At 49.0% G+C, this 27715-nt stretch overlaps 1 protein-coding gene across 1 annotated transcript in view; it reads left to right on the top strand.

Annotated features, from left to right (window-relative positions):
* Window positions 1-27715, top strand: part of LOC119970874 (polycystic kidney disease protein 1-like 2) — a 129640-nt gene that overhangs the window by 42321 nt on the left and 59604 nt on the right. The window contains exons 13-21 of the mRNA XM_038805983.1: window positions 3201-3321; window positions 5478-5606; window positions 5735-5963; window positions 10905-11098; window positions 17008-17238; window positions 18558-18659; window positions 21175-21353; window positions 21537-21683; window positions 23708-23913. Coding sequence (XP_038661911.1) covers window positions 3201-3321; window positions 5478-5606; window positions 5735-5963; window positions 10905-11098; window positions 17008-17238; window positions 18558-18659; window positions 21175-21353; window positions 21537-21683; window positions 23708-23913 — 1538 coding nt within the window. The remainder of the gene's footprint in view (window positions 1-3200; window positions 3322-5477; window positions 5607-5734; window positions 5964-10904; window positions 11099-17007; window positions 17239-18557; window positions 18660-21174; window positions 21354-21536; window positions 21684-23707; window positions 23914-27715) is intronic.

Here is a 27715-nt window from a genome sequence, read left to right on the forward strand (position 1 = left end):
ATTCACATATCTAAAGAAACCTTTGTAGTCCGCCTTTATGTTCCTCACTTGCTTGCATTCACATTCTCTTTTCCTTTTCTTCATCAGTTTTTCATCAACCTTTGCTGGATTCTAAATTGTTTCCACTTTCTGGCATCTTTATAAGCTACTTCTTTTGATCTAAAGCAATCTTTGATTCACCTTAGCCTTCGAGTGTTTGTGCATGAGAGGAATGTTGCAGATCACATAGTATTTCTTTCAATACAAACCATTACCTGTCTACCATAAATCTTTTAGTATATTTTCCCAACCCACCATAGCCAGCATGCCCATCATACCTTCATAGTTCGCCTTTCTTCAAATTGAAGACCCTAGTTTCAGAATGAACCCTATTTCATGCAGACTTAATGTGAAATGCCATCATGTTCTGATCACTATTTCCCAAAGGCTTCTTTACAGCAAGGTTATTAATGAGCTCTTTCTGATTACACAACACTAAATCCAAAATATCCCAATCCCTAGTTGGCTCCTCTAAATACTGCTCCAGAAACCCAGCTCAGACACACTCTGGGAATTCATCCCCCACACATTAGTGCTGATTTGGTTAACACAACCTATGTGTCAATTGAAGTTGCCCATTACTACTGCACTGCCATGTCACATGCTTCTTTAATTTCCTGATTCGTACTGTGCCTAACAGTATCACTACAGTTTGTGGCATATAAACAATTTCCACCAATATTTGCTGCCCCTTGCTGACCCTTAGTTCTACCCAACTGATTCTACATCTTGATCCTTTGTTCCTACGATACTCTCTTACTAAAGTACTGAAATTGTCCCTTATTAAGGGTGATGCCCCCCTCCTTTTCCATTTTGCTTCGTCCTCCTACATGCCGCCTTGGATATTCAGTCCCCAATCCTGGTCACCCTAAAGCCACATCTCGGGAATCACACTCATTTATCTCAATTTGTGCATTCAAATCATCAACCTTTTTTGTGAACGCTTCATGCATTGAGATAGAGTGTCTATAATTCTGCTTTTTAAACTTTATTCTCTATTCTCACCTTATTTGGTGCTTGTCTATGCTTCAGCTGCCGTCTATTTTAACTTTCTTCTTTTCTACTTCCTTTTACCAGTGTTGCTACATTTAAATCTTTTTTAAAATTTTTTTTTTTTTAAATAAATTTAGATTACCCAATTATTTTTTCCAATTAAGGGGCAATTTAGCGTGGCCAATCCACCTACTCTGCACATTTTTGGGTTGTGGGGGCGAAACCCACGCAGACACGGGGAGAATGTGCAAACTCCACACGGACAGTGACCCAGAGCCGGGATCGAACCTGGGACCTCAGCGCCGTGAGGCGGTTGTGCTAACCACTAGGCCACCATGCTGCCCTGCTACATTTAAATCTGAGCTCCACTCGATTTCCCGTCCTCCTGCCCATCTATTTAAAACCCCCCACCCCCCCAACAGCACTAGCGGCTCTCCCTGTGAGGATGTTAGTCCCACTTCCGTTTTAGCACACCCTGGCTCTCTTGTACAGGTCCCACTTGCCCCAGAACCAGTCACAATGCCTCATAAAACTGATACCCTCCCTTCTCCAGCAGTTCTCCAGCCATATGTTTGATCACTAATTTCTAGGCTCATTGGCATGTGGGACTGGGAATAATCTTGAAATTTCCATGTTAGAGGTCTTTCTTTTCAATCTCCTTCCCAGCAACCTAAAATCTTCTTTCAGGAGTTTAACCCCCTTCCAACATTAGTCATTTGTACCGATCTGGACCACGAGCTCTGACTGCTCAGTCTCTCCCAGAAGAATGTTCTGCAGCTACTCCATAACATCCTTGACTCTGGCAGCATGGAGGCAATGTATCATACTGGAGTTAAATCCATAGACACAGAAACATCTGTCTGCTCCCTTTAATAATGAATCCTCAATCACTACCGACAGGGCCACAAACCTGGCTCTGACTGCACTCCTCTGAGGAACCAGTACCCTCACCAACATCCAAACCAGAGAACCAATTTGATAGAGCAGAATACCACCTGCCTTGTTCTTTTGGACTGCCGGGTAGTCACCCATTCCCTATCTGCCTCCATGCTCCTAATCTGCGGTGTGACCACCTCATTGAACATGCAATCCACCTAGCTCTCAGCCTTGCAGATGTGCCACGATGACTCCAGCCACGATCTCCTTGCTAGCAAAACCCCAAGACTGTGTTTCTGCAACTAGTGAAACCTCCTGCATATATCATTCTCTATGTCACTGGTAGTGTCCATAGCATCCCACGTATTACAGGACATGCATTCAATGGAACCGAGCAATCATGCCATGCCTTAACTTTACTTCACTTATGTTAACTTTATTTTACATAGGATTACTTACATCAACTTTACTTTACTTGGCCTTAACTTAATCAACCTTACAATGCTCATAAACCGTACTAGTACTGATAATCAAATGAATACTTAACACTTTAGCTGCTTAACGATTAGTTTACATTTTTATCATTTCCAGCTATTCTACATGCTCCCTCAGAGCAGACTCACCAGCCAATTAATTTATGGCTTTCCTATCACACCACTCTTCACATTTTGTTCAAACTCAGCACATTTTAGAATTCTTGGAAGCTCCTCTCCCTGCACCGTGAGTATCTCCCACAAGTCTGCTTCTCCACTCCACTTGCTGAAGGTGAATGATGTAGATCGAGCTTCCTGGACAACATTTATCCACTCCCTACCCCCTGAGCATTACCACAGTACCACCACCCCACTCCACTTCCCAAGGAGGTAAGGGACAAAACAGGAGGTGGCAATCGAGCATCGGTAGGCAAAGATTACATTTGGGTTGTAAAGAATTAATATGTTGTGACGAAAATAGTTTTCTTGAATTACTGCTGATTACATTCCCGTACCAGCCTCCCCGAACAGGCGCCGGAATGTGGCGACTAGGGGCTTTTCACAGTAACTTTATTGAAGCCTACTTGTGACAATAAGCGATTTTCATTTCATTTTAATTTCATAATTGGAACAGTGAATGGGTCCAAACATATAGCTGCCATGAATAAGACTTTACTTCAGAGTACTGTTACAGTTACAAAGCAAATCAAAGCTGCTTTCTCAAGTACTGTAATGGCATCTTTACCTTAGTTGGTAATGGCATGCACTTACCAACTCCCAATATGCATGTTTTATAATTATTCTCTGTTATTGCTTCAGGTACAATTCAAGTAATATAAAAGCAAGCCGGGTTAAGACCTTGGAAGCAAATCCATTTAGTTGCACATTTCCAAATTTTGAAGACTTTCAGAATATTTCAAATCAAGATTTTCAATTCCGGGTATGTACATGTTTGTAGATTCTGATGAATCAAACATCACACTGGGAATGATCTGGTTTCGGTTTCGTTGGGTGTGGTCCTGCTAATATGTAATATTATTATATTTGTTGGTGCCTCAGTCCTACTCCTACATGTGTTGATATACAATGGTGGCGTAAATATTATTTCTGTCTTTATTTTATTTCCCCAGTCCTCTCTTTCTTATTAGGGGCATTTGCAGTTTCATGGGCAGTGGTCATTCTTGATGTTTCATTCAGATTGCTCTAGCGGGCCGGCGAAGAGATCCCTCTCTGCCTTGGTGCTCTGTCAGATGGGTGTGAGGTGTGGGCTGGCCTGGGCTGGCCAGAGAGGTGGTGTGATGTATGAGAGGTGCGGAGGGGGAGGGGAGGGAAATAGGTGGACATTGTGGGTGGCCAGGGCTCCCCACCCTCCAGCTCCCCCCCGACCGTACCGCTACCGTCACCCCAGGGATTCGATGGGACTGTGTGATGGAATGACCAGCTCGCATGCAGGGATCATCCAGGTGGACGGTGGAAAGTGCCTCCGTGGGCAGGGGTCAGACGTTGGCATACGGTGTGGAGCACCAGAGCTCATCATCCTCCATCCCATGGGCCAGACCCTGTGTTACTGCCAACCCAGGGCTCACCAGGCCCATTGAGCTGGATGGCGGCCCTGTTTGGCACTGTGGGCTCCACCCCCGCATGTCCTGCCCCCCCCCCCATGCCCGCACTCCTGGCCCAGTCAATGCCCGACACCGTGGCGGCCTCTGACCCTGGCACCTGTCCGTGATGCCAACCTACCATCGGCTGGCGCTGCCCTTGTCAGCAGAGATGTGTTCCGCCCCACACCAGCCAGTGTCCAGCCTAGCAGCCCTAAGATGTGCCTCTCCGTGTCCTACCTCCTCTCTCTCCCTCATCAGCTACAACGCCGGTTTCACAATCTTTAAAAGCACAAGTGAACTGCGCCGTCGGGAACTCGGTGAATCGGAGCCAGAGAATCGCGGAGGCCCCAGAGAATACCGGGCAGGACTGCTAATGATATGTAAACAGTGTCTACTGTACATGCGCTCTGGACCGCATTAATGCTGCTGCCGAGGTGACGGAGAATTGCAGTTTGGCGATGGAGCATATTCTTTACCCAACCGCGTTTCCCGAGTTCAGTATCAGCCAATGTAGGATCCCACCCGTATTCTTTTTTAAGAAGCTCAACTTTTTGGTGACGATCTGCAGCAATCCCTTTAAGAAAGTTTGGTTAGACCACATGTATACCTTGTCATCTGACACAGCAGACTCTGCCCTGTGTGCAGGACTGTCCAATTTTGGAAAAGGCTCCTAATTTGGATGCCAGACCCCCTATTTGCATATGCCTGGTTCAGGCCGTGAAGAATGAGTAGCTGGGGAACATGAACTGCTGGGCAGGTTAAGCACTGAGATGTGTATGATATTTCTCAGCTGTTATCACATTTGATTTGTTTTATCCCTTTGGCAATACAAGATTTAGTTACTCTTCTACCTCTGTACATTGTGGCCAATTTCAGTAAGCTGTCCATCAAGGTTTATGACACAGTGGGGTTGGCATTCCTGTGCCAAATGATAGGAAGCTCGGCGTCAGTCTTGCAGACTGAGCCAATGTGTTCAGCAAAGCCATCACTCAGTCTGCTTTTGGCCTCCACAATATAGAGATCACATCATGAGCATTGAACACAGGATGTACAATTGAAATGAATGCAAGTAAATCACATTGTGGCGTGTTGCTAACCCCATTGTTGTACACTAATTTCATCCTTTTGTTTCAAATGGTTTTTGCATCAGGTGCACTCAAAAGAATTGAAACATTTTAGCGCACCTGTAGGATCATCCAAATATGATCCATTGAAGGTTTTGAGAGTGAAATTACTGTCAGTGATGTTATTTTATGTTTGTACAATGATACAATCTCAGAATTGTTAGGACAAAGCAAGGATATTCCCTGGCCAGCAATTTGATCGTTTAAGGTGGGCAAAGCTTGGAAATAGTCCCTATTTTGCAGTTTTCTTTTTCCATTTATACAATGCAAAAGGATAGCAATTATGTTGGCGATACCTGGGAATGCTTAATCTGTTGATAACAAATTCCTCTCTGAGTTTTCATTGCATTTTTTCCCACTTCCACCGTCAGATGATTAATTTTAAGGAAAATCCCTTCATCTGGATTGAGCAAAGTGATATCAATGAATCTATGGCCAACATATCTTTATCTTCAAATGGCATAGATTTAAATATTAAGAATTTGTCTGCCAATTTTGAGGTAAGTACAGATAATCCTGTAAGGAAAGTTACAACGGACATTTTTGTTCGTTCGCGTGTAGTTTTATATTTCACTCTTTTGACACTGATTGACTCGAACTAAATGTTGTCTTTCTTTTCTTTTTCAAGATTCTACTGCCCAGGTCAAACACAAGTCAGCTTTTCCCAGCTACGTATACCACGTTTATGAACCCAGCCATCTATATGTTCCATGTGACTGATACTGAGTCAGCCATTGTGATCTCTATTGAGAGCAAGCCAATTACTTCAGTACAGCTGTATTTCAGCTATGGGTCCAAGCCCAATGAGACACTACATGAATTTGAAGCCAGTTTCATTCCACCAAGCAATACAAAAGGTAAAATTATACCATTTGATTTTGTTACTATGAAATCCATGGATGTAAATTTAGTACTGGGAGATTGAAAACAGCTTCACAAAGTAAATTACTGGCACACGTCTGAGACAGGGAGAGGAAGAGAGAAGAGGATATGGAGAAAAGGATCAACAGAGAGGAGGATGGAGGAGAGGGGCTGCAGTGATAAGGAAAAGGATTTTCCAGCCCTTCCCACCAGTGGGATTGTCATGGGACTGTCCCTTTAAGAAAGGTTTTTGTCTTGTCACATGGCTTCAGTGATGTCATTTTGTGGGTGGAGTTGAGCTGTGGCTGTGAGGTTTGATTTACTTTTGGTTTCAGTTTTGATTGCTGTGGACTACAGACAGAGAAAATACGTGTTTTGGCCTGTCTCTCTCTATTTTCATTTTAAATATCTGTTCCAGTAAAAATCACCTTGGTGATGGCTTTGGAGATATAGGGTGGGATTCACCGAACCCCCCTTCAGGTCGGAGAATCGCCTGGGGGGGGGCGTGAATCCCGCCCCGCCGCTCCAATGCCGGCTGCTGAATTCTCCGGCGCGGTTTATCGGCGGAGGTGGGAGTCGCGTCGCGCCGGTTGGGGGCCGTAGGCAGTGCCCCCCCCCCCCCCCAGGCAATTCTCTACGCTGCGATGGGCCGAGTGGCCACCCGTTTTCGGCCAGTCCCGCCGGCGTAAATCAAAACAGGTCTGTACTCTGCCTGCAGAGTCCTGGGGGGGGGGGGGGGGTGGGCACAGGGGGATCTGGCCCTGGGGGTGCCCCCATGATGGCCTGGCCCGCGATCAGGGCCCACCGATCTGTGCAGCGGGCCGGTGCCATGGGGGCACTCATTCCCTCTGTGCCGGCTGCTGTCAACCTCTGCCATGGCCGGCGCGGAGAAGAACGCCCCCTGCACATCCACTGGGATGACGCCAGCACACGCTGACGCTCCCGCACATGCGCCGGCCGGCGAAGGCCTTTCGGAGCCGGTTGGAGTGGCACCAAGCGCTTCCGCACCGGCTGACGCGGTGCCAACCCTGCCGGCACCGGCCTAGCCCCTGAAGGTGCGGAGGATTCCACACCTTCCGGGCAGCCCGGCGTCGGAGTGGTTCACGCGACTCCTCGGCGGGCAGTACGGCCCACCCCACTGGGTAGAGGAGAATCCTGTCCATAATTGCTTTTCAAAAGGAATTTGAATCGGCTGGTTGAAAATCGAATCAGAATCACAGGGACCAAGACCAGTCTTAGTCACGTGAGAATACGGTGTGCTGGGCCTCGCCTTTGAATACGGGTTTTGTTTTTGAATTGAAACAGTTAAGGGGGAATTCATTACATAGGTTATTGTAGCTGGGTGGTGTCTTTATGTTTTAGTTGCTAAAAATTCTTGCTGTGTGTTTATATAAGTGTTAACTATGTTCTTAGAATAAAGCTTGTTTTGATTGAAGTGTCTGGGAAGACTGTTGAATCACACCTGAAGGGAAGGCTCTTGTGCTCATCCTAGCCAAATTCAACATCAAGGTCAAACATCAAACATCAAAGTAATATACTTTGGAGTTTCTTAACCCTGGCCCATAACAGGATCTTCTGGCCCTGTCTAGGTCGACCATGCGCAACGGGTTCCCCAAGAGAGAGACGGGTAAGGCATGGAAAATGCTGTAGACTTTGTCGGGATGAGAAGATCCCGCCCGCCACCTCCACCATAGGAAAACACACATAGGAGGCCTGGAAAATTCCGACCAAGGAGGGGGAATAGGGTTGAGCACTGGAGAGATAGATAGGAGGTTGCAAGTTATCAGGGAGGAAAGGAGGAGTGAACGGGGGAGAAAGGATGACAAACCAGGAGGCATGGGATAAATACAAAGGAATATACATGGGGCAATTAATTTGAAGAAGTGTGGGGGGATGGGGCATTGGGAAAAGACGGTCTCTCTACTCACTGAGGAGGGGAGGGAGGTTGAAGTGGAACAAAGTTGCTTTCTCTATATAAGGGTAATGGATTGTGTAGTGGTGACCTGCCCAAGGGCAGGTACTTTGTTTATTTGTCCATGCTCAAGGTGCTGCTATTTTCACTTCGGTTGCTTGTAGGAGCCTCTCATATTTCTACTTCAGTGAGCAATGAATAGTATGCATAACAGGTGTTTCCCATGGCCTTCCTTATGTGTCCTTCAAAGAAACACAAGTCCTTTTTCTGAAGGAATCTCCGCCTGTAAGCAGCCAGCCCCACTAAAACCTTGCTGCTTCTGCTGTTGGTCTTGGCTCATACCCTTGGACAGGGACTCACAATCCACAGGTTGATCTGGGGTTGGGTGGGGGGGGGTGGGGGTGGGGGAGGTGCGGGGTGCTGCAAGGATGTGGATCAATGTCCACCAGAACAACACCGGACTAATCCCCTGACATCCCACGGGACACCTCAACTACCCCCAACTCCTGAATATCCTCCCAACACCCTGACAAACCTCCTGACCCCTAACTACCCCCCAGCACCCAGTTACTCTCCTGACCCCTGTATATCCCCCACCTTAACCTGACACTCAACATTGATCACACGCCAACTGGCCATTCAACTCCTCCACTGATCACCCCACCCACTGACCAGCCAAACCCCCTCCACTAACCACCCAACCCCCCTCCACTAGCCACCCAAACCCCCCTCCACTAACCGCCCAACCCCCCTCCACTAACAGCCCAACCCCCCTCCACTAACCACCCAACCCCCTCCACTAGCCACCCAACCCCCCCTCCACTAACCACCCAACCATCCCTCCACTAACCACCCAACCCCCCCTCCACTAACCACCCAACCCTCCCTCCACTAACCGCCCAACCCCCCTCCACTAACCACCCAACCCCCTCCACTAACCACCCAACCCCCCCTCCACTAACCACCCAACCATCCCTCCACTAACCACCCAACCCCCCCTCCACTAACCACCCAACCCTCCCTCCACTAACCACCCAACCCTCCCTCCACTAACCACCCAGCACCGCACACACTGACCACCCAAACCCCCCTCCACTAACCACCCAACCCCCTCCACTAACCACCCAACCCCCTCCACTAACCATCTAACACCCCCTCCACTAACCACCCAACATCCCCTCCACTAACCACCAACCCCCCTCCACTAACCACCCAACCCCCCCTCCACTAACCACCCAACCCTCCCTCCACTAACCACCCAACCCCACCTCCACTAACCACCAACCCCCCTCCACTAACCACCCAACTCCCCCTCCACTAACCACCCAACCCCCCCTCCACTAACCACCCAACCCTCCCTCCACTAACCACCCAACCCCACCTCCACTAACCACCCAACCCTCCCTCCACTAACCACCCAGCACCCCACACACTGACCACCCAAACCCCCCTCCACTAACCACCCAACCCCCTCCACTAACCACCCAACCCCCTCCACTAACCACCCAATCCCCTCCACTAACCACCCAACCCCCTCCACTAACCACCCAACCCCCCTCCACTAACCACCCAACCCCCCCTCCACTAACCACCCAACATCCCCTCCACTAACCACCAACCCCCCTCCACTAACCACCCAACCCTCACTCCACTAACCACCCAACCCCCCCTCCACTAACCACCCAACCCTCCCTCCACTAACCACCCAACCCCCCCTCCACTAACCACCAACCCCCCCTCCACTAACCACCCAACCCCCCTCCACTAACCACCCAACACTCCTCCACTAACCACCCAACCCCCCCTCCACTAACCACCCAACCCCCCTCCACTAACCACCCAACCCCCACCCACTAACCACCCAACCCTCCCTCCACTAACCACCCAACCCCCCTCCACTAACCACCCAACCCTCCTCCACTAACCACCCAACCCCCCTCCACTAACCACCCAACCCCCCCTCCACTAACCACCCAACCCCCCTCCACTAACCACCCAACCCTCCTCCACTAACCACCCAACCCCCTCCACTAACCACCAACCCCCCCTCCACTAGCCACCCAAACCCCCCTCCACTAACCGCCCAACCCCCTCCACTAACCACCCAACCCCCCTCCACTAACCACCCAACCCTCCTCCACTAACCGCCCAACCCCCCTCCACTAACCACCCAACCCTCCTCCACTAACCACCCAACCCTCCTCCACTAACCACCCAACCCTCCTCCACTAACCACCAACCCCCCTCCACTAACCACCCAACCCCCCTCCACTAACCACCCAACCCCCCTCCACTAACCACCCAACCCTCCTCCACTAACCACCCACCCCCCTCCACTAACCACCCAACCCCCCCTCCACTAGCCACCCAACCCCCCCTCCACTAACCACCCAACCCCCCTCCACTAACCACCCAACCCCTCCACTAACGACCCAACCCCCCTCCACTAACCATCCAACCATCCTCCACTAACCACCCAACCCCCCTCCACTAACCACCCAACATCCCCTCCACTAACCACCCAACATCCCCTCCACTAACCACCCAACATCCCCTCCACTAACCACCCAACCCCCCCTCCACTAACCACCCAACCCCCCTCCACTAACCACCAACACCCCCCCTCCACTAACCACCCAACCCCTCTCCACTAACCACCCAACCCCCCTCCACTAACCACCCAACCCCCCCTCCACTAACCACCAACACCCCCCCTCCAGTAACCACCCAACCCCCCCTCCACTAACCACCCAACCCCCCTCCACTAACCACCCAACCCCCCTCCACTAACCACCCAACCCCCCCTCCACTAACCACCGATCACCCCCCCTCCACTAACCACCGATCACCCCCCCTCCACTAACCACTCAAACACTCCCTACCACCACATTCAAAAACAGAGAATTCCACCCTTTGATTTAGTACAATATATGTGGCTTTTCATATCCGGCATCTCTTTAAGTTTTTATTTTGGATTCTTACCTGATAATAAATCATACCTTTTCCATTATTTATGTCTTTTCAGTCATTGTCTACACTTGGGTAATAACTTCTGAAATGTTAATGGGCAGGAATGGTATTTATTATTTAGTAGCCAAGCCCCTCCTACAATCAAACATTTCACAGACTAACAGTACAAATATTACTATAAGTACCATGAGTACTAAATGCTTATATTGGGATGAAGGACAGCATCATTGGTCAACATATGGATGTAAGGTAAGAGGAATGAAGCATCAATACTATATAAACTTGAAAACAGCATTCTTAAGATTTCTGCAATTAATTCTGCTACATGCAACAGAATGTAACTGACGACAGAATGTAATGGGCTTATTCTAAGCTGTTAAATGTTACAGGCCACCAGGCAGCATTAATGTTGCTAAATCATAAATAAACACTCCATCAGATTTCACCTCAAAGCATTTTGACCAATGCCCATCAGTAGCAGGCTTGTGCTGTGAATAGAAAACAGCATTGCATCGAGCAAAACAAGTTATTTAAAATCTGTGCAATTATGTTGATTCAGAAGTTAGAAGGTGCTAAGACTCTGGCCTATTCCATTGTCATATTCTCACAATTTAGTTTTCATGTCGGCCAAATGCTGGAAATTTACAAAGCTGTGTTTCCATTGGAAGCCAGGTGAAATTTACTCCTGTAGAGGTCTGCGGTGTGAATGGTATATTCAATTACGTAACAGATGCTTATCGGTAGGTTGGAGCACATGAGGAAATTGGCGTGCATGCACACTCCTGGTGTGACTCTCACTGGACAGCACATTTGCGGGGGCTTTAGCACACACACTTCGCACCTGGTGAAAGTGTACAGAGTAGGCAGGTCAGGATGTCAATCAATGTATAACTCTGATTTCAAGTCATCCCAGCTACTTTGGAGCTCAATGCCTCAGCTAACAATGTCTCTTAATCCGTGCTACACAACACATGTTCAGCAGCAGGAAGGATATCACATCAATGCTAGTTAATGGGATTATCATCTACTTGCAGGTTAGTTGTTGACTTAATTCCATTGTTTTTTTCGATAACGGTGGGAGTCATTTTGCTTTCTACAGTTGAAAGTTACTAAAGGGAGTGGAATGGCAAGTTATGGAGGACTTGGGCCTAACTTCATTGGGTTCAGCTCCATTGCTGGCTATGGCCTCAGCAGTGGCTGCTCCAAGTACCACTGGGGTAATTTGACATCCATTGGAAAACTGTGATCCCTTCCGAGGAGTTTCCTCCAGTTTGAGGAGACTCTGGAAGTACTATAGAGTTTCATGCAAAGAAAGTATGATTCAGATTTGTGCATGCAGACATACCTGCCTCTCACTGGTTAGTACCTTTTTTCTCCAGCTGTGTAACACCTTTTCCTGCAGGAGAGAGTGTGTCAGTGAGTGGATGTTGTGCCCGTCATTGTTGAAGAGGTGACAGTGTGCGAAAGCTGTGAGATCCAGGTGTAAGCCTGGCAGCATTGCTGAAGCAGAGACAAATCATGTGAATGTTAGATCTGAGCTGTGATTGATAGATTGTTGAGTGGTGAGTGTTGGGGTGAATGAAGCCATGTCTGAGCAGTGGTGGGATATGACATTGCCTGACCTTGTTCACTTGGGTGAGTTAATTGAATTTCTTGCGGCACTTCAACCAGGTCCCTGAGGCAACCTCCTGGACTTGTTTGCCACAGCTACCTAGTAGTCCCAGTGACATCAGCAAGTTTTCCTGAAGGGCCTCCTGGCTCCCAGTAGACAGACGACATCTCTCCTGCTCTGTATCTACTAAACCAGGGTGTCAGTCGTAATCTTTAAGCTCACCCTCTCCCATGTTATGCCAATCTTGAGTTTTCCAAGGTCAGAGTCAGTTGTGGAATGACTTCCAACATCTGCTCCAGCCACAATGCACCCAGCTGAGGTATGCAGCCACTCAGAGCACATTTAGTGCAGGCTGCATGCTGCAACAGTGTTAAATAATAATCTTTATTATTGTCACAAGTAGGCTTACATTGAAACTGCAATGAAGTTACTGTGAAAATCCCCTGGTCGCCACATTCTGACGCCTCTTCGGGTACACCATCCAGGGGGAATTCAGAATGTCCAATTCACTTAACCAGCTCGTCTTTCGGGACTTGTGGGAGGAAACCGGAGCACCCGGAGAAAACTCACGCAGACACGGGGAGAACGTGCAGAGTGACCCAAGCTGGGAATCGAACCTGGGACCCCGGTAGCTATCCACTGTGCTACCGTGCCGCCCAAATAGCAGGCAACATGAAATTCACATATTATCTAAACTAATCTTTTTGAGTGTAAATGCAAAGTTCACAAACCATGTCTCCTCCTTTGAGCCTCTCACACCTTATTCAAACCCTTTGGGTGGAATTTTCCAAAACTGCACAGAGTGCTGGATCAGTTGAGAAAATCAGTGTGAAGCTTACTGCTTACACAGCTGCCTTTTCTAGCCAGATCTAATGGCACCCTGTGCAATTTCAAAATACTGGCGAGGATCACACAGCCAGATTGCGGGGTGGGAGGGGCGCTGAACTCAGCTAAGCGAAGATGGGATTCAGAGATCGGGGTGCCCCTGATGTCAAAGTGAAGTCAACGCCCCGCCGCCTCTGGGCAGACAGGGGGAACACCCCCAATCCTTGAACACAGAGGGCCAATCTCCCCTGCACCACTCAATGGTTGGCTTACCCCTCCCACACCACACAGGCATCAGGGTGACCTGAACCCCCGCCATCTTTGCCGACATTAGGACCCCCCCCTTTCTTTATCAATGCCTCTCCCCCACTGTCATGCAGACACAGCTTCCCACCACCGCTCCCGGACATAATGGGAACCTCCCAGTGGGGTTCCTGCCTCAGGCCTACTCCTGGACCCACCTCCGGTTCGGCCCACCCATGTCCCTCACCACCCAGAGATTATACTCACCTCCATGCCCCCAGCATGGGCATCATGACTGGTTTCCATTTTTGGAAAGCAGTAGTGACTCTTGCCGGAATGACATTATGCTGACGGTTATGGGGTTTCTGACGTTGGGCGGGATTTATTGGCTGTTCACGCCGGAGGGAAGTTCCGGTCCCACCCGTCGCACAGGTTTCTCAGCAGCGAGGGGGACTGTCAGCGGGAAATCCCATTGGCGACAGCGGACGGGAAACCGCGTTGGCGACAGCGGGACGGGAAACCGCGTTGGCGACAGCGGGACGGGACACCGCGTTGGCGACAGCGGGACGGGAAACCGCGTTGACGACAGCGGGACGGGAAACCGCGTTGGCGACAGCGGGACGGGAAACCGCGTTGGCGACAGCGGGACGGGAAACCGCGTTGGCGACAGCGGGACGGGAAACCGCGTTGGCGACAGCGGGACGGGAAACCGCGTTGGCGACAGCGGGACGGGAAACCGCGTTGGCGACAGCGGGACGGGAAACCGCGTTGGCGACAGCGGGACGGGAAACCGCGTTGGCGACAGCGGGACGGGAAACCGCGTTGGCGACAGCGGGACGGGAAACCGCGTTGGCGACAGCGGGACGGGAAACCGCGTTGGCGACAGCGGGACGGGAAACCGCGTTGGCGACAGCGGGACGGGAAACCGCGTTGGCGACAGCGGGACGGGAAACCGCGTTGGCGACAGCGGGACGGGAAACCGCGTTGGCGACAGCGGGACGGGAAACCGCGTTGGCGACAGCGGGACGGGAAACCGCGTTGGCGACAGCGGGACGGGAAACCGCGTTGGGGACAGCGGGACGGGAAACCGCGTTGGCGACAGCGGGACGGGAAACCGCGTTGGGGACAGCGGGACGGGAAACCGCGTTGGCGACAGCGGGACTGGAAACCGCGTTGGCGACAGCGGGACGGGAAACCGCGTTGGCGACAGCGGGACGGCAAAAAAAGTTGGCAACAGCGGGACGGGAAACCGCGTTGGCAACAGCGGGACGGGAAACCGCGTTGGGGACAGCGGGACGGGAAACCGCGTTGGCAACAGCGGGACGGGAAACCGCGTTGGCGACAGCAGGACGGGAAACCGCGTTGGGGACAGCGGGACGGGAAACCGCGTTGGCGACAGCGGGACGGGAAACCGCGTTGGGGACAGCGGGACGGGAAACCGCGTTGGCAACAGCGGGACGGGAAACCGCGTTGGCAACAGCGGGACGGGAAACCGCGTTGGAGGGCCGCCTCTCCTGCCACAAAACAGGCAGCGGGGTGGTCGGTATATCCCACCCGTTGTTTGAAGATACGGCGTAAAGCCGGTTAATGACATTTAAATCCATTCTAATTTATGGAAATCAGTCCCCCCCCCACTCCACCCTTCTGGGCATAAATCTAATTGAATCATCAGGGAAGGCCCGGGAATATGGTGCTCGGAAATCTCACCGGCGCAAATCCCGTTATGGTGCTCTCATGTGAATTTGGGGCCTTGACAGGATTTGCAGGCCCAGAGATGCTTGCTTGTTCTCTTCCGTTCCCTATTGTTTCCAGCTTGTCTGAGGTAAACATCTGTTTGCAATGTTGCTCCTTTCATCAACATATCAAAGCACAAGTACAATTAGCATAACCCAACTCACACTGCCTCAAGCAGCTTAGATTTCAATAGTTAAAAAAAAAATGTATAATCAAAAGAATAATTCCAATTTATTTGATTCCCCTGATATAGGGGCTGGTTTAGCACAGTGGGCTAAACAGCTGGCTTGTAATGCAGAACAATGCCAGCAGCGCGGGTTCAATTCCCGTACCAGCCTCCCCAAACAGGAACCGAAATGTGGCGACTAGGGGCATTTCACAGTAACTTCATTGAAGCCTACTCGTGACAATAAGCGATTATTATTATTATTTTCCTGATCAGAAATATTTGAAGCATTATTGAAAAACAGACATCACCGAGTATTACATCGTTCTCCATTCTGGCTGCAGGAACCAATCACCATTCTTATTCCAGAGAAATTCAAACATAAGTTACTATAAATTAGGGAAAATATAGATTTTCTCAAATAAACTGGAATTTACGGGCTGTATTCGCCGATCCCCGACGCCAAAACCGCGTTTGACTACGAGGCGGAGAATCCCGATGACGGCGAAATCGGGATGGCACCGTTTTGCCATGCTCGGCTCCCTGAAAAGCGACGTGCACACCGTATCCACCGCCTCAGTTCCATCCCCGACCGGCCGAGTTCCCAAAGGCATGGGACTCTCATGGTCTCATCCGTCAGGAACTCAGTGTGGCGCCACCACAGTTGGGGGAGGGCCGATCCGTGCACAGGGGCGGCATCATTCAGGGCTAGGGGCACTGTGGTGGGGCGATCTGGGGCGTGCGAGCTGGTCGAAGGGAGGGCTATTTTTGCAGGCCGGCGGCTGCATCCGCTATGAAGCACGGCGCGGCTGCTGCAGGCCACCGCCATGCCCATGCGCGGCTGCTGCAGGCCACCGCCATGCCCATGCACGGCTGCTGCAGGCCACCGCCATGCCCATGCGCGGCTGCTGCAGGTCACCGCCATGCCCATGCGCGGCTGCTGCGGGCCACCGCCATGCCCATGCGCGGCTGCTGCGGGCCACCGCCATGCCCATGCGCGGCTGCTGCAGGCCACCAGCATGTCCATGCGCGGCCGCTGAAGGCCACCGCCATGCCCATGCGCGGCTGCTGCGGGCCACCGCCATGCCCATGCGCGGCTGCTGCAGGCCACAGCCATGCCCATGCGCGGCTGCTGCGGGCCACCGCCATGCCCATGCGCGGCTGCTGCGGGCCACCGCCATGCCCATGCGCGGCTGCTGCAGGCCACCGCCATGCCCATGCGCGGCCACAGACCCGGCAATGCTCCGGGCCGTATCAGCAGCTAGAGCTGGGAGCTCTACGCTGCCAGGCTGCTAGCCCCCCCCCCCCCCCCCCCCCCCCCCACTGAAGCAGGGAATTGGTGGCCATTTTGCGCCAGTTTTCCTGGCATAAAACACCACCGTTTTCCTACCAGCATGGGAACTTAGTCTCCAGAACGGAGAATCCAGCCCCACATGTTTTGGATCATTCTTCACTTTCACACTCCTCGCAATCGTCTAGTCCACTCTGGGAATTCCCTCCTGTCAATTTTCTAGTATAGAATTTGTCTTTCATACTAATAAGGAATGATTCACCTTTGTTCCATCTTTATCATGGTAGGTGGGCCCAAAATCAAATCTATACAGCACGCAATGTCTTTGCAACCACTTTAGTTTGTTTTCTACCTCTATCCTGGTCTTGCCCAATACGGTGGACGTCAAGGACACGGTCAAGTTATTTTCTCAGATCAAAGACAACTCTGTGGTGGTTTCGTTATTAGCTGCCATTTTTGGAGTTTACATCATCCTGGTTATTTGGGCTCGAATGAAAGACAGACAGGATTTAATGAAGGTAAGAAACTGTTCATAAGATGCTGCAACTTTGAGATTTAATTTACTACTAACTACTTGAATTGCAAATTAAGAAACAGATGTAATAAAGTCATAGCAATGTTTAATTGAATTTGTTTCCATTTTAAAACTATATGTATCCAAGTAATTTGAAAATGCTGTTGTGCTTTAAAATGATGGAAATTACATGATATAGTGCTGGAGGAATGCAAGTATTAATTTTTCTTTTAAATTGGCATAGCAGTTACTTGATGTGACCATGTACCAACATCATATAGGCCTAAATATAATTATTTACTAATCGCATCAATGTTTTACTGAATACAATGTAGAACAGAATATGCAAAAATAAGCTAATGTTTTACACAATGACAACCTTCCAGTGTATTGCTTAACACACTGGCTCTGGGCTAAAAGGAAAGATTATATTGTTTCCCTGACAATTATTTTGCACCAGAGTGAAAAATTAGCCTGCAGGATTTTCAAACCATCAGTCTTAGTAAATGTTTTTTTGAATTGCAGCCTCATTTTGTGAATATGGTATGGGGATTGTTCTTATAGAATGGTTACAGCACAGAAGGAGGCCATTTGGTCCATTGAGTCTATGCTGGCTCACTGCAACAGGAACGCAGCTGGTCCCACTGCACCACCCCAATCCTACAGCCCTGCAAATGTTTATCATTGGATAATTATCCAATTTACTTTGGAAAACCACAATTGAATTGGCTCAAGTTGTGTACTCCAGATGCTAAATGCATGCTGCAAAAGAAAGATTTGTCCTCATGTTACCTTCTGATCTCTCATGACTTTACATGGCCAATCCAATTAATCCGGCACATCTTTGGACTGTGGGGGGGAACCGGAGCACCCGGAGGAAACCCACGCATACACGGGGAGAACATGCAAACTCCACACAGTCACCCGGAATCAGTATTGAACCTGGGTCCCTGGTGCTGCAAGGTAGCAGTGCTAACCACTGTGCCACCTTGTTACCCCTAAAGATGACGCTTTGGTGTCAGCTTCTAAACATTTCTCCATTTTCTCATTTTCCTCATCCATTAAGTTATTCACTGACGTGGAATTGTCTCTGTGAGCCCGATAAGACCAACAGGTCTTGTCATGTGGGGGACCCTGGGTCACTGGTAAACTTGATGTTCAATTTCAACACTCGATGATCTGGAGCACCATCACGTCATTAACCATTGCACAATCTTATAAATAATTAATGATTAAAGTATAACATTGTTTTGTATGAAATCCGTAACATTGCAGTTCAGAAGTTATTGAATTGATCTTGCTTAAATTCTGTCTTGCATATAGGTGAAAAAAACAGTTCTTGCAGATAATGATCCATTTGCCAAATACCATTACTTGGTAAAAGTTTTCACCGGTCATCGAAGAGGAGCAGGCACCACATCTAAGGTCTGGAAAATGAAAGATACAAATGCTGCAGAAATGAAATTAAACTGAAATGTTAATAGAGTAATTGGGAGCTTCAAAATTATCTTTTGAAATTATGGAAAGAGTAAAGCAATTAAGAATTGAATGTCATAATTGGAGATATGTAAATTTCATAAGTTGCAATGATTAGTATAATCAGCTAAAGTTTTAGATTATTTTCTTGTGCCTTGAATGTGAGCGATGCTGTTAAGTGCACACTAATTGCTTATCTGTAGTTGACCTGCGAAGGTGGGTGTTATCTTTGATACCCCTGTTCGGGTAGGGGATTTGGACCCAGGGACAATAAAGGAGCTGTTATTTCTACCTCGCAGATCCATAATAAATCACACCTTCGACACACATTCTGGGAATTACATTATGTATAATTTCACGCATTGTGTGTGTCATTTGGTACACAGACCTAAGTACGGCAGTGGGTAATGTGGCATTACAGACACACATGCACATGAAAGCAATTTAGATCCAAAAATCACAAATAATTTTTTTTGGAATGACAGATGTCCAGGTCAGGATGGATTGACACTAGGGAGGAGACTATCAAACTATCAAGATTATTGTATTCCCATCATTCGCTGCTCCTGCCTCCCCTTCATGGTGACAGAGATTACAAGGCCTGGGTATATTGGGGGGGGAGGTGGGGGGCACTGATTGAGTGGACTGCTAGCCCTGCATTATGTCGTCATGGCTGCATCTATCCAAATGATTGGGAAATATTTAATCACACCACTGCCTCAAGCAATCTGGCTTCTCTTTCCCCTCACCCCAGACCTTACTTGCTGAGGCTGGAAGAAGATCCAGGATCCCTTTCCAAATATTAAAATGAACCTTAAACTAAATTATCTGCCAGTATTAGTACAATAAATGGGGTGTACAGCCTGCACCACCACTTTCAGATCCGAAAGGTCCAGCTACTGCTGTTTGGAAAACTGGTGGAATTTTTGAAGAAGTTAAAGAGCCATGGGCAACATGGTGGCATGGTAGTTAGCACTACTGCCTCAGAGCACCGGGGACCGGGGTTCAATTCTGCCTTTGGGTGACTGTGTGGAGTTTGCACATTCTCCCCATGTCTGCGAGGGTTTCCTCCCATAGTCCAAAGAGGTGCAGGTTAGGTGGATTGGCCATTGGGGGGTGGGGGGGGGGGGGGGGGGGGGGGAATGTGATCAAAATGGGTGGTCAAAGCAATTGTTTTTAATGGAGGGTTTTAAAGGTAACGAAGAATGTGAAGAGGTGGATGGATTTTTGCGGACCGGGAAATGATAATAAAGTGTGTTTGGTTTAAAGAAATCCCTCTCTTAGTGATTGCATATGAACTTTGTGAAAACAAAATCGACAGATGAATGGATTTTATAACAAATGATCAAGACAGAGGCAGGGAAAGAAGGAAAAAGGATGGCCTGAATTTGCCGATGGGCCAGGTGGCTGGTATCAGCAGGAAATGTGTGTCACCGGCACACACTGGGTAGCCGAGAGAATTAGTTCTTGCCTGAATTCAATGAGAATAATGCATAGTGGTTGAAGGTAACAATTAAACACAATAAGAGAATGAATGAGTGTGGTGGCATTCATAGGTGTCCCAATGAGTCATATCCAAACATTCGTATGTATTTATGACAGCATTCCTGGATGATTTCCGGATCCTATCTTGTCACAAGATCCAGAAGATTGCTCTCATTTCTATCTTAAGTGGAACTCAGCTTATTTTCCCACTCATAATAATATATAAAGTTCAAGCCCATCACCATTGCTGAGCTGAAAGATGGGAACTTAATTGTTGTAGTAATAAGGGGCGGGATTCTCCCGTACCCGGCGGGGCGGGGGGGCGGGAACCACTCCGGTGTCGGGCCGCCCCAAAGGTGCGGAATCCTTCCACCTTCAGGGGCTAGGCCTGCCCCGGAGTGGTTGGCTCCCCCCGCCGGCCGGCGTGGAAGGCCTTTGGCGCCGTGCTAGCCGGGGCCGAAGGGACTCCACCGGCCGGCGCAGGTCCGCGCATGTGCGGGAGCGTCAGCGGCTGCTGACATCATCCCCGCGCATGCGTGGGGGAGGTTCACCTACGCGTCGGCCATCGCGGAGGCTTACACGGCCGGCACGTAGGAAAACTGTGCCCCCACGGCACAGGCCCGCCCGCGGATCAGTGGGCCGCCGATTGCGGGCCAGGCCACTATCCCTGGGCCAGATAGCACCCCCCCCGCCCAGGACCCCGGAGCTTGCCCGCGCCGCCAGGTCCCGCCGGTAAGGGACCTAGTCCAATTTACATCAACGGGACCTGCATAGAACGAGCGGGACTTCGGCCCATCGCGGGCCGGACAATCGCCGGGGGGAGCCCGCCGACAGGCGCGTCGCGATTCCGGCGCCGGAGAATTCGACGGCCAGCGGGGGCGGGATTCATGCTACCCCCCCCCCGGTGATTCGCCGACCCGGCAGGCGGTCGGAGAATCCCGCCCAAGGTGTCTAACAAATATCTTTATCATTTACGCAGGTTGTAATGACTCTCAATGGTTCAGCAGGCCAGAGCGATTCCCATCATTTGACTGACCCAAAGAAGCGATTATTTCAGCAAGGTTCTGTCGATGAGTTTGTCCTTGCTACTGCTTACCCACTGGGCAATCTCAACAGCATTAGAGTGTGGCACAATAATTCAGGATCCAGCCCATCCTGGTAAATGGCATTTATTGATTCTTTCTTTGGTGTTTTCACTATCCCATATTCTTTTACAAGGTACATGTTTTGGTGATTTATTGACCATTTTAAAACTGATGAAGTTTAACTTGCACCTTATAAAATGTCTGCAGCAAGGGATTCATTTGAACAGAAATCTACTGAACATCTCTTTAACTGCAGGTACATCAATCATGTAATTATACAAGATCTGGAAACAGTGGAACAACAGTACTTTTTCTGCAATTGCTGGTTAGCTGTTGATATTGGAGAGTTCGTCCTCGACAAGACCTTCCCTCTTGCTTCTGAGGCAGAAATGAAAGATTTTAGGTAAAATCCTGATTCTCCATATGGATAATTTTGCTCGTGGATTATTTCTATTCCGGGCTTTCTAGGCTAAGTGCAGATCAGAAATTCACCTCACACTTTCTAAACTCTGTTGTGATCAAACCTAACTTGACTTCAATGTCAGTAGATTTAGATGTTTTTTTAAATGAATGCTGTCCTCTGTGGATCCTTCAGCCTCCCATCTCACTTTCTGATTTTCCTTCAAATCTACCCATTTTACCAAGCTTGTGGTCGCCTTTCCTAAAATCTCTTTAGTTTTTTAATATAAATTTAGAGTGCCCAATTATTTTTTTCCCAATCACGGGACAATTTAGCATGGCCAATCCACCTACCCTGCACATCTTTGGGTTGTGGGGGTGAAACCCACGCAGACACGGGGAGAACGTGCAAACTCCACACGGACAGTGACCCAGGGCCGGGATTCAAACCCGGGTCCTCAGGGCCGCAGTCCCAGTGCTAACCACTGAGCCACATGCTGCCCAATCTCTTTCTTTTTCCCTCATCATCAATGTTTTGTCTTTGATTACGCCTTTGTGAAATGCCGTGGGGCATTGTTCTGCATTCGAGGCGTCACATACATCAAGGACATCGTTGTCATCAAAACAAACAGGTTTTTATTGCAACAATGAGTCAGCAGGAAGAGCCGATTGCATTAACTTGCTTTGTGGGCTTGGCGAAGTTAAAACAGCACCAAACTTCACCTGAGATAGAATTGTAGTTTGTGCTGTCCACTAAATGACCCCGTGATATCCCTGCGGATTTTTCGTATCCTTTCTGTGTTTGCAAATCCTCAAGTGCCATCAACACTATTTATAAATCTGCCCTTTATCATCAGTCTAAAATCACCAGAAGTCATTTTACAAAGTATTTCATTTACAACATCATATAGTCCAGAGTGTACTTGGACGGGGGTGGACTTGCCGACAACGTCCTTGAAATTGGAAATAGCACTGAAAAGAAAAATGAACCATAGTTTGAACATAGAACATAGAACAGTACAGCACAGAACAGGCCCTTCGGCCCTCGATGTTGTGCCGAGCAATGGACACCCTACTTAAACCCACGTAACCCGTATACCCGTAACCCAACAATCCCCCCATTAACCTTACACTACGGGCAATTTAGCATGGCCAATCCACCTAACCCGCACATCTTTGGATTGTGGGAGGAAACCGGAGCACCCGGAGGAAACCCACGCACACACGGGGAGGACGTGCAGACTCCACACAGACAGTGACCCACCCTGGGACCCTGGAGCTGTGAAGCATTGATGCTAACCACCATGTTACCGTGAGGCCCCAACATAACGTCCGTGTGGAGTTTGCACATTCTCCCCGTGTCTGAGTGGGTTTCACCCCCACAACCCAAAGATGCGCAGGGTAGGTGGATTGGCCACGCTAAATTGTCCCGTGATTGGGAAAAAAATAATTGGGCAATAATTGCTAACATAAAAATGCTTTGGTGGAAATGCCAGGTCTCAATATTCATAAAGAGAAAAGATGCTGAGTGGAAAAACATGCCTGAAAAGCTTGTAATGTTTTGGATTTTAATGGCATCAAGAGGTATGGGGAAAGTGAGGGAGTGTGGCATTGAGATAAAGGATCAGTCAAGATTATATTGAAATGTCAACTCGTCTCTTTTCAGATGCTGATGGGTCGGTAATTTATTTCCAACATTCTACAATCTTGTTGGAATTTGTGCTATTTGATTTTACAGGATATCAGGGAATTAAAGGATTAAATAAATACTCTATCCCACAGCAAGGGTCATGGTGGCAACCTCTCCAGAGGCGAGTGTCAGTCAAGATTTAAATATTCACTTCATGATCTTATACATTCGACCTAGGGAGACATTAACAACATAATTCTGACTCGTATGGTATCACTCTACATGGTTCAAATGTCTGAGTCTATATTAACATGAATAAAAATGCTTTTTAAAATTGTGTGCAGGATGGGATAGTTTCGAACTCATCAATTAGTCCTTTTCTATTTGACGTGTTCCAGAAACCTGTTCTTTATGAAGACGGCCGAAAGCTTCACGGATCAACATATCTGGTTCTCAGTGTTTGCTCGCCCGCCAAAGAGCTCCTTCACCAGAGTGCAGCGAGTGTCCTGCTGCTTCTCCCTCCTGCTCTGTACAATGCTGACCAACATCATGTTCTGGGGCACAGCTAGCAATGAGACCGAAGAGAAGGTGGAACCGGGTAAATGTTAACGTGCTGCACTAAATTATTAAGCGGGGTAAAAATAAAATAAAAGCTGTGAATGCTGGAAATAGGAAATCAAACCGGGAAAATGCCGGAAACACATGGTGGGCTCTAACAAGGGGGTTCTATCTGAAATGCTTGGCTTATTTTACCAACCCGAGCATCTATCTACAGCATATCGGAGAGTTTAATTTCCAGATTTCTCCAGAAAGTGATGCTGTTCCGTGGATTATAGTTCATCCCGTTCAGCACCCCACCAGTAGCTCTCCTCCTGTTATTCATGTGTGGACAACAGACAATAAAGACTGGCAGACTATTTGGCTGGGTCTATATCCATTGGAGTTTGGAAGGATATGAAGTGATCTTATTGAGCGGTACAAGATGCTGAGGGGATTTGGTAGGGTGAATGTTGAAAGGATGCTTCCCCTTATCTGAGAATTTGAACTAGGGGACTCAGTTTAAACATAAAGGATCTCCTATTTGCGATGGAAATGAGGAGAATTTATTTTGCAGGTAGTGTTGTGAGTCTTTGGAACTCTCTTCCCCAGAGAGCAGTGAAGGCAGAGGTAAATAGACCTTTGACTCCCGAAAGAGTCAAATAGGTTATTGGGGGAAGGGGGGCAGGAATGGGGAGTTGAGGCCACAATCAGATCAGCCATGATCTTATTAAATGGCAGAGAAGCACCAAGGGGCCGAGAGCCTCCTCCAGCTCCTAATTTGTACGTGTGTATGTGAAGATGAACCGGTTTATTCCTGTTCTAGCCCCACGAGACCCACGGAGACGATTAATCTGCCCATGAGCCTAGTGGAGTATGAGCTTCCCCGCAGAGGGACAGAGACCCATCAATGAGCCAATTAACTCAGGCCTTAGAGTAGTCCCGGCTGGGACTGGGACTGTTACTTGTAAATACTTCACTTTTGGTAATAAATCATTTGTTTGACTCTCCTTTCTGGACTTGTCTGTGACTGCTAATTTGGCGAGGAGGATAAAGCGGAACTGCAGTTGGCGTTGCTAACCATTTAGGGCACAGCCACCTCCCTTCATGAAGGAATAAGATTTGCACCGTTTTGAAACTGCCGCTCTTTGACAGACTCCTTCCCCTCCCCTATTTTGTCCTTCAACAGCATCTTGTTCTGCAACCCCAGGTGCGGCAGCCCAGGAAACGACAGCATCTCTCTCCTTACAAAGTCCTGAACCTGTAGGTACCTAAAGCCATTCCCCTTGGACAACTCATACACTTCCTCCAGGTCCTCCAACTCTGCAAATTTGCTCCCTATTAACAAGGCGGCAAAGCGCTCAATCCCCGGCTGGCGCCACCCAGAAACCTCATGTCCAGCCACGACGGTGCAAATCTGTGGTTATTACAGATTGGCGCCCGCCAGCTCCTGATGTTGCAGCCACTGCCCCCACACCCTTAGGGCTGGCACCACCACTGAGCTCACGGAGTGTATGGTTGGTAAGAATGGTAAAGGAGCCAACAACAAATCCCTTAAACTCATACCCCTACACTCTGCCGTCTCCATCCGTTTCCACGCCAACCCCTCCCTCACGGCCCATTTATAATCATAGCAATATTCGCCACCCCATAATAATTCATCACATTCCCCCTCGATCCTGCTCCAAGGAAACCCGTCTAACCCGCTGGGTCTTCTTCGCCCACACAAACCCAGAGATCAATCCATTGACCTTCCTAAAAAATGACTTGGGACAAAGATTGGGAGATTCTGAAATACAAACAAAAACCTCGGCAGCACCGTCATTTTCACTGTCTGCACCAACCCTGCCAGTGACAGCGGCAGCATATCCCACCGCTTAAAGTCCATCTTCATCTGCTCCACCAACCGAGCCAGGTTCAGTTTATGCAACTGTGGCCAGCTCCGCGCCACTAGATACCCAAGTACCTAAAACCCTAAATGGCAGCTCCCCTAGTCTCCTTTCTGGCCCTCTAGTCTCAATCAGGAAAACCTCACTATTTCCCATATTCAATTTGTATCCTGAAAACCGGCCAATTCCCCAGGACCCTCATGGTGCCTCCAATGCTGCCTACCAGATCCGAGATATATAATAGCAGATTGTCCGCATACAATGAGACCCTTGTGTTTGGCGCCCCCCCCCCCCAGTCAATCCTTCCCCAGTCCATCAAAGCCCTAAGCACCATTGCCAGCGGCTCTATCGCCAAGGCAAAGAGCAACGGGGAGCGGGCACCCTTGCCTCATCCCGCGATGCAGCCCGAAGTACCTCGAACTCACTCGGTCCGTCCGCACACTCGCAACCAACACCTTATATAACAGCTGGTCCCAGTCTACAAACCGTTTCCCAAACACCTCCAACAAATACGCCCACTCCACCTGATCAAACGCCTTTTCCACATCCATCACCACCATTACCTCTATCTCCTGCCGCCTGAAGACATCATAATTACGTTGAGTAGCTTTCTCACATTCGCCGACATCTGCCTTCCCTTTACCAAACCCGTTTGACCTTTGCCTATTACCCCGGGGCACAGTCCTCAATTCACGAAGCCAACATCTTCGTCAATAACTTGCCGTCCCCGTTCAATAATGATATCGGGCGATATGACCCACACTACTCTGGGTCCTTATCCTTTAAAATCAGGGATATCGAAGCCTGCGACAATATAGGGGGCAGTTCGCCCCTCTCCCTCGCTTCATTAAAGGTCCTCACCAGCAGTGGCCCCAGGTCCGCCCCAAACCTTTTATAAAACTCTACCTAGAACCCGCCCGTCCCTGGGACTGTCCCTGCCTGCATTGCCCCCATACCATCCATCTCCTCCCTCAACACAATTGGGGCCCCAGTCCCTGAACCAGCCCTTCCTCCACGCTATTTTGGCATCGGCGACCGGAGAATCCAGCCCCAGGTAAGGGAATCCTGTTTTTTGTCCCCTGTCTCTAGACAAGAAGATTCTTGTCGAAATGTATCACTGATGCACTATCAATTACTACAAGACAAGAATAGAGAATAATCGAGGCTTTATTAAGCAGGGATGTGTGGCCTCCTGTAGCTGCTACCAGAATGGAAGCAGCGCGGGTGTGCGCACACATTTATACTCCGCCTACTGCGCAGACCCAGCAGGGAGGGATGTACAGGAGCCTTACCGTATTACCTCTAATAATCATCATTACAACTACTATACAATCAGTGGTGACTACCACAAGTACCCAATCCAATGCATGGCTGAAATATTCAATTGCTCCTCGTGTTACAGACTGAATCAGGACTCTTTTTAATTCTGTTTTTCTTGGTGCTGACTGGATAGATTTTCATGTTTTTGATGTATTTAATATTTATTTGGTGTACTTTGCTTTCCAAATTCAGCACTAAAATACACACTGGAATGATATGAAAGTTTCATGAGTACCCGGAGTTGATTACAAAGTGGTCATGTCGTCGAAGAGTTAACAATATTATAGGGCAGCACGGTAGCATAGTGGTTAGCACAAATGCTTCACAGCTCCAGGGTCCCAGGTTCGATTCCCGGCTGGGTCACTGTCTGTGTGGAGTCTGCACATCCTCCCCGTGTGTGCGTGGGTTTCCTCCGGGTGCTCCGGTTTCCTCCCACAGCCCAAAGATGTGCAGGTTAGGTGGATTGCCCATGCTAAATTGCCCTCAGGGTCCAAATTGCCCTTAGTGTTAGGTGGGGTTACTGGGTCAAGGGGATAGGGTGGAGGTATGGGCTTGGGTAGGGTGCTCTTTCCAAGAGCCGGTGCAGACTCGATGGGCCGAATGGCCTCCTTCTGCACTGTAAAATTCTATGAAAATATGTCATAAAGATGAAAGCAAAGC

This window comes from Scyliorhinus canicula, chromosome 9 (assembly GCF_902713615.1).
Source record: "Scyliorhinus canicula chromosome 9, sScyCan1.1, whole genome shotgun sequence".
NCBI classification, from domain to species: Eukaryota; Metazoa; Chordata; class Chondrichthyes; order Carcharhiniformes; family Scyliorhinidae; genus Scyliorhinus; species Scyliorhinus canicula.